Source organism: Oncorhynchus keta, chromosome 22 (genome assembly GCF_023373465.1).
Source record: "Oncorhynchus keta strain PuntledgeMale-10-30-2019 chromosome 22, Oket_V2, whole genome shotgun sequence".
Lineage (NCBI taxonomy): Eukaryota > Metazoa > Chordata > Actinopteri > Salmoniformes > Salmonidae > Oncorhynchus > Oncorhynchus keta.
In genome coordinates, this window is record NC_068442.1 from 1049329 (window position 1) to 1062541 (window position 13213).

General features: G+C 43.8%; 1 protein-coding gene across 2 annotated transcripts in view; it reads left to right on the plus strand.

Moving 5' to 3' along the window:
* The window catches only part of nat10 (N-acetyltransferase 10), a 28557-nt gene that overhangs the window by 196 nt on the left and 15148 nt on the right, over nucleotides 1–13213 (plus strand). The window contains exons 2-8 of one of the 2 annotated variants that reach the window (XM_035797956.1): nucleotides 145–270; nucleotides 369–460; nucleotides 3264–3435; nucleotides 3554–3676; nucleotides 9719–9780; nucleotides 12683–12797; nucleotides 12963–13070. In XM_035797956.1, the coding sequence (XP_035653849.1) occupies nucleotides 157–270; nucleotides 369–460; nucleotides 3264–3435; nucleotides 3554–3676; nucleotides 9719–9780; nucleotides 12683–12797; nucleotides 12963–13070 (786 nt within the window). In that variant the 5' untranslated portion in view covers nucleotides 145–156. Of the gene's footprint in view, nucleotides 1–122; nucleotides 271–368; nucleotides 461–3263; nucleotides 3436–3553; nucleotides 3677–9718; nucleotides 9781–12682; nucleotides 12798–12962; nucleotides 13071–13213 lie in introns of both variants that reach the window. The other variant, XM_035797957.2, reaches the window with a different exon arrangement.

The following is a 13213-nucleotide window of genomic DNA, read 5'->3' on the forward strand; positions in this document are numbered from 1 at the left end:
CCTGCTAGCTAGATAAATCATATCATAAATCATCTGTAGGATTTAAGGGATGTGATCAGCTAATTGATGAACTACTGTTGTGCCGCTGCCAATCCCCTTGCATAACACCCATACTGGAGCAGCCTTACTCCTTTTCGCCCTCAGGGACCAACCACCATGGCAACATTTCGGAAAAAGATAGATAACAGGATCCGTGTCCAGATAGATAATGGCGTTTCCGAGCAACACCGCACCATGTTCGTGGTGGTCGGGGACCATGGCAGAGACCAGGTAAAAATGTCTACTTTAACATGTACATGGTTAAGACATTGATATCAGCCCAGAAGTGTTTGTCATCTGTAATCCATGTTCAATTTAACTTCATCCAGGTTGTCATCCTGCACCACATGCTGTCCAAAGCCGCAGTCAGAGCCAGACCATCTGTCCTCTGGTGCTATAAGAAAGAGCTGGGCTTCAGCAGGTAAATACTACACTACACGATTCCTTCAGTTATGTTTACTTGTCTTTTTAAGGCTTATTAGCCCGGTCCCAGATCTGATCATGCTGTATTTAGGCTATAAGACACAAGGCAATGCTGTGTCATTAATTAGTGATGTTACTTCCTGAGATCCTCAAAAGGTTCTACAGCTGCAACAGCTACAGTGCGTACATCATTGGGGTTAAGCTGCCTGCCATCCAGGACCTCTAAACCAGGCGGTGTCAGAGGAAGGCCCTAAATATTGTCAAAGACCCCAGCCACCCAAGTCATAGACTGTCCTCTCTACTACCGCATGGCAAGCGGTACTGGAGTGCCAAGTCTAGGATAAAAAAAGCATCTCAATAGTTTTTACCCCCAAGCCATAAGACTCTTGAACAGGTAAACAAATAGCTACCCGGACTATTTGCTTTGTGTGCCCCCCAAACCCGTCTTTTACGCTGCTGCTACTCTGTTTGTGATATATCCGTAGTCACTTTAACTATACATTCATGTACATACTACCTCAATCATCCTGACTAACCGGTGTCTGTATGTAGCCTCACTGTTTTTTTACTGTTTTATTTCTTACCTTTTGTTCACCTAATGTTTTTTTGCACAGTTGATTAGAGCCTGTAAGTAAGCATTTCACTGTAAGGTCTACCTACACCTGTTGTATTTGGCTCACGTGACAAATTAACTTTGATTTGATCATGTTGTGGGGGTGCTTTGCTGCAGGAGGGACTGGTGCACTTCACAAAATAGATGGCATCATGACAAAGGAAAATGATGTGGATATATTGAAGCAACATCTCAAGACATCAGTCAGGAAGTTAAATCTTGATCGCAAATGGGTCTTTCAAATGGACAATGACCCCAAGCATACTTCCAAATTTGTGGCAAAATGGCTTAACTTCTTTTAGGATAGGGGGCAGCATTTGGAATTTGATGTAAAGCATGCCCAAAGTAAACTACCTGCTACTCAGGCCCAGAAGCTAGGATATGCATATAATTGGTAGATTTGGATAGAAAACACTCAAGTTCCCAACTGTTAAGATGATGTCTGTGAGTATAACAGAACTGATATGGCAGGCAAAAACCTGAGGAAAATCCATCCAGGAAGTGCCATTATTTTTTGAAATGGCTGTTTTTCCATTGAAAGCCTAAGCCTAACAGATTCTGTTCCCGATTGCTTCCACTAGTTGTGAACAGTCTTTAGACATTGTTTTGGGCTTTTATTTTGAAAATGAGGGAGAATGACAACTTTGAGTCAGTGGATAGTGGGATGTCCCCAGAGCTGGTTACTGCGTGCGACTGAGAGCGCGCCTTTCATGTTCTTCTTTTATATTGACGACGCTATTGTCCGGTTAAAATATTATCGATTATTTAGGCTAAAAACAAGCTGAGGATTGATTGTCAACATCGTTTGACATGTTTCTACAAAATTTATAGATACTATTTGGAATTTTCGCCTGCCTGTTTTCACCACATTTGAGCCATTGGATTACTGAACAAAACGAGCCAACTAAATGGAGGTTTTTGGACATAAAGAGGGACTTTATCAAACAAAATGAACATTTCTTGTGTAACTGGGAGTCTTGTGAGTGCAACCATACGAAGATCATCAAAGGTAAGTGATTCATTTTATTGCTATTTCTGACTTTCGTGACTCATCTACTTGGCTGGCAACTGTATGTAATGTTTTGTGTGCTGAGCGCTGTCCTCAGATAATCGCATGGTGTGCTTTGGCTGAAAAGCCTTTTTGAAATCTGACATGGTGGCTGGATTAACAACAAGATAAACTTCATTTGGATGTATTACACTTGTGATTTCATGAAAGTTAAATATTTATAATAATTTTATTGTTGGATGGGGTTGATACTAATGACTTACATTAGCTATTGTGTAAGTCCAAATAAATTAAACAGAAAATCTCCTGAAGACAAAATGACAGCCTAAATCTGCCCCTACACCAACCCAAATTGTCTTTCAAAGTGGTGGATTAAATCACTAGTATCACATGCTGTGAAGTTCGCTGACGACACAACAGTAGTCGGCCTGATTTTATCAACAACGATGATACTCCTCTCCTACCGGGAGGAGGTTTGGGGCCAGGTTAATAACCTGTCCCTCAACGTCAGCAAAACAAAAGAGCTGATTGTGGACTTTGAGAGGAACCATGCATCCTCATCAACAGGGCCGCCTCAGACATTCAAAAAAGGCATACACATTTCAGAGGAGCTGAAATGGTCAAACCACACGGACACTGTGGTGAAGGTGGCACGACAGTGACTCTTCAACCTCAGGAGGCTGAATAAATTTGGCCTGTCCCCGAGGGCCCTCGGTGTTCTACAGGAGCACCATCGAGAGCGTACTCTCGGGCATTACAGCCTGGTACGGCAACTCCACCGCTGACCACAAGGCACTACTACTTCTGAGTACACTCAGCCGAACGCACCATCGGGTTCACATTGCCTGACCCCAGGACACCTACAACACGAGCCCCCCCAAGCCACAGTCTGTTCTCCCCGCATCCATCCCTCAGACGTAGAATTGCAGGCCCATATGCTCTGATTTCAAACCTATTTTAGAGATTCATTAGAAAATAAAAGCAGTACTTGTTTCAATGCATGAGGGGAGGTCTGAGGAGAAGGTCAAATGCATGTCTTATGCCCAATGTGTGAGAGTTGGCAACACTAATTGTCATGGCCAGATGGCACAAACATCTGGGACCAGGCTAGAGAGGGAAGTCTTGCAGTAGGAATGCTTTGAAGGGAGTTAATTCATTTTGCTCTTGTCTTTTAAACAGCAACCGAAAGAAGCGCATGCGTCAGCTCCAGAAGAAGATCAAGACCGGCACTCTGAACATTAAGCAAGACGACCCCTTTGAGCTGTTTGTCGCTGCCACTAACATCCGCTACTGCTACTACAACGAGACACACAAGATTCTTGGAAACACTTACGGCATGTGCGTCCTGCAGGTGAGACATGCTTGTTCTTCTTGTTGTCCTGGCTTTCAACACCTGACATCTAACAATCCTTGTGTTCAACTCTCCAGATTTGTACTGAACTTTTTTTGTCTCATTCTCTCTCACACAGGACTTTGAGGCTCTCACTCCCAACCTCCTGGCTCGAACTGTGGAGACTGTGGAAGGAGGAGGGATCGTGGTAATTCTTCTCAGGACGGTCAACTCACTCAAGCAGCTGTACACAATGACTATGGTAAGGCCCCATAGATGGTTTCAGTGAACTGTCTACTCATGTATTATTTAATCCTTGCTGGGTTAGAGACAGTTTAAGACTATTGTTGTCTAAATATTGCTGTTTTTATAGTGTATCTGGCAAGAATTCAGAACCCTTCACTTTTTCCACATTTTGTTATGTTAGTCTTATTCTAAAATGGATGAAATAGTTATTTTCCCCTACATCAATCTACACACAATACCCCATAAATGATAAAGCGAAAACAGGTTTGTAGACATTTTTCTAATTTATTACAAAATGAAAACAAATCACATTTAAATATTTTTGTTTTTTTATTTAATTAGGCAAGTCCGTTAACTGACTTGAGGCTCCCAAATGGCGCAGTGGTCTAAGGCACTGCATCTCAGTGCTTGAGGCGTCACTACAGACACCCTGGTTCGATTTTGCGCTCTATCACAACCGGCCGTGATTGTGAGTCACGTCGGGCAGCTCACAATTGGCCCATGTTTGGCCGGTGTAAATAAGAATTTGTTCTTAAATGACTTGCCTAGTTAAATAAAATTAAATACCAAAAGGCCTCCAGCGGGGGATGGGATTAAAAATGAAATAAAAATATAGGACTAAACTCACCACTACACTACATAGAGACCTAAGACAACATAGCATGGCAGCATAAGCGAAGATCATTTTTTTTGTAGAGTGGATTTATGAAAATATGTTGACAAACGTTACCTTATCCTAGTGAGATTTACACGGGTATCAAAACGCCGAGGCTTAAGCCTGCGCGAAACACAGACCTTATTTGAAGTAGATCAAGACATTCTCTATGGAAGACATGAACGGTAAAATGACGAAGGAACCCCTTTCAAGTTCAGCCGCAAGTTATTACAGGAATTATAACACGTCGACTATTTCTCTCTAAACCATATACCTTTGACTATTATGAGGCAGCTGCTGCCTACCACCCCACAGTCAGACTGCTCTATCAAATGTCAAATCATAGACTTGACTATAATAAACACACAGAAATACGAGCCTTAGGTCAAATCCGGAAACTATCACCTCGAAAACAAAACGTTTATTCCTTTCTGTATTTTATCTAACGGATGGCATCATGAGTCTAAATATTCCTGGTACATTGCACAACCTTCAATGTTATGTCATTCTAATTCTGGCAAATTAGTTCGCAAAGACCCAGGCGGCCCAAACTGTTGCATATACCCTAACTCTGCGTGCAATGAACGCAAGAGATGTGACACAATTTCTCCTGGTTAATATTGCCCGCTAACGTGGATTTCTTGTAGCTAAATATGCAAGGTTTAAAAATATAAACTTGTGTATTGATTTTAAGAAAGGCATTGATGTTTATGGTTAAGTACACATTGGAGCAACGACAGTCGTTGATTGTTTTTTCTAAGATAAGTTTAATGCTAGCTAGCAACTGACCTTGGCTTACTGCATTCGCGTAACAGGCAGGCTCCTCGTGGAGTGCAATGTAATCAGGTGGTTAGAGCGTTGGACTACTTAACTGTAAGGTTGCAAGATTGGATCCCCTGAGCTGACAAGGTAAAAATCTGTCGTTCTGCAGAGCGTTCCTAGGCCGTCATTGAAAATAAGTGTGTTCTTAACTGACTTGCCTAGTTAAATAAAGGTGTCAAAAGAGAAAAAATCGGTCGACCTCTAATCTCAGATAGGGGGGAGTGAGGCCTAAGGGTTTTATAAATCGTTTTGTGATATGACCAGTTGACCTACAGAGGAGTATAGAGTTCAGTGATGTGTCCTATAAGGAGCATTGGTGGCAAAGCTGATGGCTGAATGGAAAAGAACATCTAGCCGTTCGAGAGCACCCTTCGCTGCCGATCGATACATTTCACCTCTGTATTCTAGCATGGGTAGAATGGTCATCTGAATCAGGGTTAGTTTGGCAGCTGGGGTGTAAAAGGGGTGATTATGATAGTTTCCTCTAAGTCTTGATTTAACTTTAGCCTGCAGCTGAGATATGTGCTGAGAGAAGGACAGTGTACAGTCTAGCCATACTCCAAAGTACTTGTATTGGGTGACTACCTCAAGCTCTAAACCCGCAGAGGTAGTAATTACACCAGTGGGAGGTATTCTTCTTACCAAACCATATTACCTTTGTTTTGGAGGTGTTCAGAACAAGGTTACGGGCAGAAAAAGCTTGTTGGACACTTGTTGTAGAGCCTTTAACACACAATCCGGGGAAGAGGCAGCTAAGTATATATTTTATTTATTTAACCAGGTAGGCCAGTTGAGAACAAGTTCTCATTTTCAACTGCGACCTGGTCAAGATGAAGCAAAGCAGTGCGACAAAAACAACAGCACAGTTCCACATGGGATAAACAAACATACAGTCAATAACACAATAGAAAATCTGTATACAGTGTGTACAAATTAAGTAAGGAGGTAAGGCAATAAATAGGCCAATACTGGCGAAGTAATCACAATTTAGCAATTTACACTGGAATGATAAATGTACAGATGAGAATGTGCAAATAGAAATACTGGTGTGCAAAATATAAAAGAGCAGGAAAAACAAATATGGGGATGTAGTAGGATGGGCTATTTACAGATGTGCTGTGTACAGCTGCAGCGATTGTAAGCTGCTCTGACAGCCGATGCTTGAAGTTAGTGAGGGAGATATGTCTCCAACTTCAGTGATTTTTTTTTTTTTTTTTTTTTTTTTGCAATTCGTTCCGGTCATTGGCAGCAGAGAACTGGAAGGAAAGGAGGAATTTGCTTTGGGGGTGACCAGTGAAATATACCTGCTGGTGCGTAGGTGGGTGTTGCTATGGTGACCATTGAGCTGAGAAGATGGGGCTTTACCTAGCAAAGACTTATAGATGACCTGGAGCCAGTGGGTTTGGCGACCGATATGTAGCGAGGACCAGCCAACGAGAGCATATAGGTCGCAGTGGAGGGTAGTATATGGGGCTTTGGTGACAAAACGGATGGCACGTTGATAGACTGCATCCAGTTTCATGAGTAGAGTGTTGGGGGCTATTTTGTAAATTACATCGCCAAAGTCGAGGATCGGAAGGATAGTCAGTTTTACGAGGGTATGTTTGGCGGCATGAGTGAAGGAGGCTTTGTTGTGAAATAGGAAGCCAATTCTAGATTTAATTTTGGATTGGAAATGTTAAATATGAGTTTGGAAGGAGAGTTTCCAGTCTAGCCAGACACCTAGGTGTTTGTAGTCGTCCACATATTCTAAGTCATAACCGTCTGGAGTACCGTAATTGCTGGACTATTAAGCGCATCTGAATATAAACCGCACCCACTGAATTATTAAAAAATATGTATTTTGTACATAAATACGCCGCACATGTCTATAAGCCGCAGGTGCCTGCCGGTACATTGAAACAAATGAACTTGATCACTATCTTCCTCCTCCTGTGCACTGAAACCACTGAAGTCATCTCCTTCGGTGTCGGAGATGAATAGCCTCAGAATTGCTTCATCCGATGTTGGATCGTTTTCATTGTCGCTCTCGCCACTTTCATCCGGAGGCAAATACCCCGCTGAGCTCATGCTGCCCCTTCAACACGCAGCAGTGCAGCCTTTCGGAACCCGTTGATGATAGTGGATTTTTTGACAATGCTCCACGCTGTCAGGACCCACTGCCAGACTTGACCATAAGTTGCTCTTCGCATGCAGCCCGTTTTAGTGAAGGATTTCTCCCCACTTGTCATCCAAGACTCCCACTGAACAAGGAGCGCCACCTTAAATGCACGATTTACACTGATGTCGAGTGGCTGCAAATACTTTGGGCCATCTGCTTTTCTTCCCTCTGAAAGCCTTTGTTGACTTTTTGCACTGAGTCAGTTCCTCACGCTGCTGTTTCCAACGTCTTATCATCGACTCATTAAGGCCGAGCTCCCGTGCAGCAGCTCGCTTTCCTTTTCCAACAGCCAGCTCGATCGCCTTCAACTTGAAAGCTGCATCATATGCATTTCTCCGTGTCTTTGCCATGATGAGGTTGACAAAATTACTACCGTAATCAGAATGATGGGAAGTTTGAGCGCGCTCGATTTTACGTCACGTTATGTGACGGTGCTCAGTTTTTTTTGGCGGCATGAATCTTGTGAAAGATTTTTTTTCTTGTGAAAAATCCAAAAATTAGCCGCGTCATTGTATAAACCGCAAGGTTCAAAGCGTGGGAATAAAGTAGCGGCTGATAGTCCAGCAATTACGGTAGTGATGCTAATCGGGCGGGCAGGTGCGAGTAGCGATCGGTTGAAGAGCATGCATTTTGTTTTTTTAGATTTTAAAAGCAGTTGGAGGTCACAGAAAGGGAGTTGTATGGCATTGAAGCTCGTTTGGAGGTTTAATACAGTGTCCAAAGAAGGGCCAGATGTATACTGAATGGTGTTGTCTTATGGTTATATCATGGCTGAGGTGCACCCATGACCAGTTCGGAAACCAGATTGCATAGTGAAGAATTAGTGGGATTCAAAATGTTCGGATGATCTGTTTGTTAATTTGGCTTTCGAAGATTTTTAGAAAGTCCGGGCATGATGGATATCGGTCTGTAACAGTTTTGGTCTAGAGTGTCTCCCCCTTTTGAAGAGGAGGGTGACCGCGGCCGCTTTCCAATCTTTTGGAATCTTAGACGATACGAAAGAGGTTGAACAGACTAGTATTAGGGGTAATAAGACTGCATTATCTACAGCGTTTCCTACTGCCGGTGCTATGTTGGTGTAAATTGTAAAGAGGGTGGGGCCTAGGATTGAGCCCTGGGGTACTCCCTTGGTGACGAAGTGGCTGAGACAGCAGGTGTTCTGACTTTATACACTGTATTCAGACTCTTTATTCACTACTTTGTTGAAGCACCTTTGGCAGCGATTATAGACTCGCGTCTTGTTGGGTATTACGTGACAAGCTTGGCACACGTGTATTTGGGCAGTGTCTCTCATTCTTATTTGCAGATCCTCTCAAGCTGTCAGGTTGGATGGAGCGTCGCTGCACTGCTGTTTTCAGGTCTCTCCAGAGACGTTCGATCGGGTTCAAGTCCATGCTTTGGCTGGGCCACTCAATGACATCCAGACTTGTCCCGAGCCACTCCTGCGTTGTCTTGGCTATGTGCTTAGGGTCGTTGTTCTATATGAAGGTGAACCTTTGCCACAGTCTGTTCTGGAGCAGGTTTTCATCAAGGAACTCCCTGTACTTTGCTCCGTTTGTCTTTTCCTCAACTATGACTAATCTCCCAGACCCTGCCACTGATCCCCGCAGCATGATCATACCACCACCGTGCTTCACCTTAGGAATGGTGCCAGGTTTCCTCCGGACGTGACAATCTTGGTTTCATTAGACCAAAGAATCTTGTTTCTCAGTGTCGGAGCCCTTTAGGTGCCTGTTAGCCCGCTTGGAGTTTGCTGTCATTTGCCTTTTCCTGGCTTCCGTCTGGCCACTCTACCATAAAGGCCTGATTGGTGGAGTGCTGCAGAGGAATTCTGGAGCTCTGTCAGAGTGACCATCTGGTTCTTGGTCACCTCCCTGACCAAGGCCTTTCTCCCCCGATTGCTTAGTCTTGGTGTTTCCAAACATCTTCCATTTAAGAATGATGCAGGGACGTTCAATGCTGCAGAAATGTGTTTGTACCTAATCCTGTCTTGGAGCTCTACGGACAGTTCCTTCGACGGCTTGGTTTTTGCTTGTATATGCACTGTGGGACCGTGTGTGTGTGTCTTTCCAAATCATGTCCAATGAATTGAATTTATAACAGGTGGACTCGAATGAAGTTGTAGAAACATCTCAAGGATGATCAATGGAAACTGGATGCACCTGAGCTCAATTTAGAGTCTCATAGCAAAGGGTATGAATACTTATGTCAGTAAGGTATTTCATTTTTTAAATATATATATTTATATATACATTTGCAAACGTTTCTAAAAACCTGTTCTCTTTGTCATTATGGGGTATTGTTTATAGATTCAGAACATAATTTAATCAATTTTAGAATAAGGCTGTAACGCTACAAAATGTCAAAGTCAAGTCCTGGTCTTTATCCTTTCCTGAATGCACTGTATGTTTCTTCCCCAGGATGTTCATTCTCGCTACAGGACCGAGGCCCATCAGGATGTGGTGGGAAGGTTCAATGAGAGGTCAGTGGTCTTCAAATACACTGAACAAAAATATAAACGCAACAATCTTACTGAGTTACAGTTCATATAAGGAAGTCGGTCAATTTAAATAAATTCATTAGGCCCTAGTCTATGGATTTCACATAACTGGAAATACAGATATGCACCTGTCACAGATACCCCCCAAAAGTAGGGCCCTCATGCATTGCAATCAGGCTGTTGATTGTGTCCTGTGACATGTTGTGCCACTCCTCTTCAATGGCTGTCCGAAGTTACTGGATAATGGTGGGAACTGGAAGACGCTGTTGTACACGCCAAACCAGAGCATGTCTGGTGAGTATGCAGGCCATGGAAGAATGAACTTTTTCAGTTTTCAGGAATTGTGTACAGATCCTTGTCACATGGGGCCGTGCATTTTCATGCTGAAACATTAAATGATGGCGGTGGATGAATGGCATGACAATGGGCATCAAGATCTCGTCACGGTATCTCTGTGCTTTCAAAAATGTGATTGTGTTCGTTGTCTGTAGCTGATGCCTGACCATAACAACCCTACCGCCACCATACACCTCAGCATCGTCATTAAGCTCGAGACCCTGGGTCTCGACCCCGCCCTGTGCAACTGGGTCCTGGACTTCCTGACGGGCAGGTAACATCTTCACCTCGCTGATCCTCAACACTGGGTCCCCACAAGGGTGCGTTCTCAGCCCTTTTCTGTACTCGCTGTTCACGCAGTCATGCACGCCTCCAACTCAATCATAAAGTTTGCAGACGACACTACAGTGGTAGGCTTGATTACCAACAACGACGAGACGGCCTACAGGGAGGAGGTGAGGGCCCTTGGAGTGTGGTGTCAGGAAAATAACCTCACACTCAATATCAACAAAACAAAGGAGATGATCGTGGACTTTAGGAAACAGCAGAGGGAGCAGCCCCCTATCCACATCGACGGGATAGTAGTGGAGAGTTTTAAGTTCCTCGGCGTATACATCACGGACAAATTGAAATGGTCCACCCACACAGACAGCGTGGTGAAGAAGGCGCAGCAGCGCCTCTTCAACCTCAGGATGCTGAAGAAATTCGGCTTGCCACCAAAAACACTCACAAACTTTAACAGATGCACAATCGAGAGCATCCTGTCGGGCTGTATCACTGCCCGGTATGACAACTGCTCCGCCCACAACCGTAAAGCTCTCCAGAGGGTAGTGAGGTCTGCACAACGCATCACAGGGGGCAAACTACCTGCCCTCCAGGACACCTACACCACCCGATTTCACAGGAAGGCAAAAAAGATCATCAAGGACAACAACCACCCGAGCCACTGCCTGTTCACCCCGCTACCATCCAGAAGGCGAGGTCAGTACAGGTGCATCAATGCGGGGACCGAGAGACTGATAAACAGCTTCTATCTCAAGGCCATTGGACTGTTCAACAGCCATCACCAACATTGAGTGGCTGCTGCCAACATACTTACTCATCTCCAGCCACTTTAATAATGGAAAAATGTATGTAATCAATTCATCACAAGCCACTTTATATGATATAATGTTTACTTACCCTACATTACTCACCTCATATGTATATATCCTGTACGCTATACCATCTACTGCATCTTGCCATCTTGATGTAATTAAATGTATCACTCGCCACTTTAAACAATGCCACTTTATATAATGTTCTCATACCCTACATTACTCATCTCATATGTATATAATGTACTCTATGCCATCTACTGCATCTAGCCTATGCCGTTCTGTAACATCACTCATTCATATATCTTTATGTTCATAATCTTTATCCCTTTACACATGTGTGTATAAGGTAGTAGTTGTGGAATTGTTAGGTTAGATTACTCGTTGGTTATTACTGCATTGTCGGAACTAGAAGCACAAGCATTTCGCTACACTTTCATTAACATCTGCTAACTACGTATGTGACAAATACATTTGATTTGATAGGGCACTCTATCCACAACGTTGACATCAGCAAACCACTCGCCCACACGACGCCATACACGCTGTCTTCCATCTGCCTGGTACAGTTGAAACTGGGATTAATCTGTGAAGAGCACACTTCTCCAGCGTGCCAGTGGCCACCAAAGTTAAGCATTTGCTCACTGTAGTTGGCTACAATGCCGAACTGTAGTCGGGACAAGACCCTAGTGAGGACCACGAGCAAGCAGATGAGCTTCCCTGAGATGGTTTCTGACAGTTTGTGCAGAAATTCTTAGGTTGTGCAAATACACAATTTAATCAGGTGTCTGGTCTCAGACGATGTCTGTGGTGAAGAAGCTGGATGTGAAGGTCTTGGGCTGGTGTGGTCACACATGGTCTACGGTTGTGAGGTCGGTTGGACGTACTGCCAAATTCTCTAAAATTACGTGGGATGCGGCTTATAGTAGAGAAATAAACAGTCAATTCTCTGTCCTCTCTGGTGGACATTCCTGCAGTCAGCATGCCAATTGCACGGTCCTTCAAAACTTGACATCTGTGGCATTGTGTTGTGTGACAAAACTGCACATTTTACTGGCCATTCATTGTCCCCAGCACAAGATGCACCTGTGTAATGGTCATGCTGTTTTATCAGCTTCTTGATTATGTATGCCACACCTGTCAGGTGGATGGATTATCTTGGTAAAGGAGAAATGCTCTAACAGGTATGTCAACAAATTTGAGAGACACAAGCTTTTTGTGCGTATGGAACATTTCTGGGATATTTTATTTCAGCTCATGAAACGTGGGACTAACACTTTACATGTTGTGGTTTGTTTTTGTTCAGTGTAGTTTAAATATGGCCGCCCAATTACAACTCTTGAGGACTTTTCTCACAAAGGCTTCCTTGTTCTTTTTAAATGACTGACAGGCCATATAACCCTTAACTGATACCATATATATCCATGGTAACTAACTGCCCTCCCCTCCAGGTTCATCCTATCTCTGTCGTCCTGTAAGACGTGCGTTGTCATTGACGACCAGCTCAACGTCCTGCCCATCTCCAGCCACATTGCCAACATCAAGCCTGTTCCTCCCAAGACTCAGGTAGACACACAATCCCATGCTCCACAGCAATCCTGGGCTATGTTGATTAGGGCACACTGGAGCAAGGTTCCTTCAGTTTCGTGCCTAGTGAACATGACTTAAGTCAAACTCCATTCATTGACTTCTGGGTTCTAACCTGACCAATAATTTTTCTCCTTCCTGCAGGAGGACAGTCTTTCGCCACGGGAACAGGAGCTGAATGAGTTAAAGGAGTCTCTACAGGACACGCAGCCTGTTGGTGTGTTGGTGGACAGCTGCAAGACCATGGACCAGGTCAGGACATACACTCATATATAAATCAAGGGTATAGGATATTGTCTTCCGTCAGATAGCATGAATCCGTCTGCTCTGGTTGAGACTGGCATCACGTGTAACGCCACCTGTCAGAAGACAATTGGGTAAAGGGGTGTAAGGAC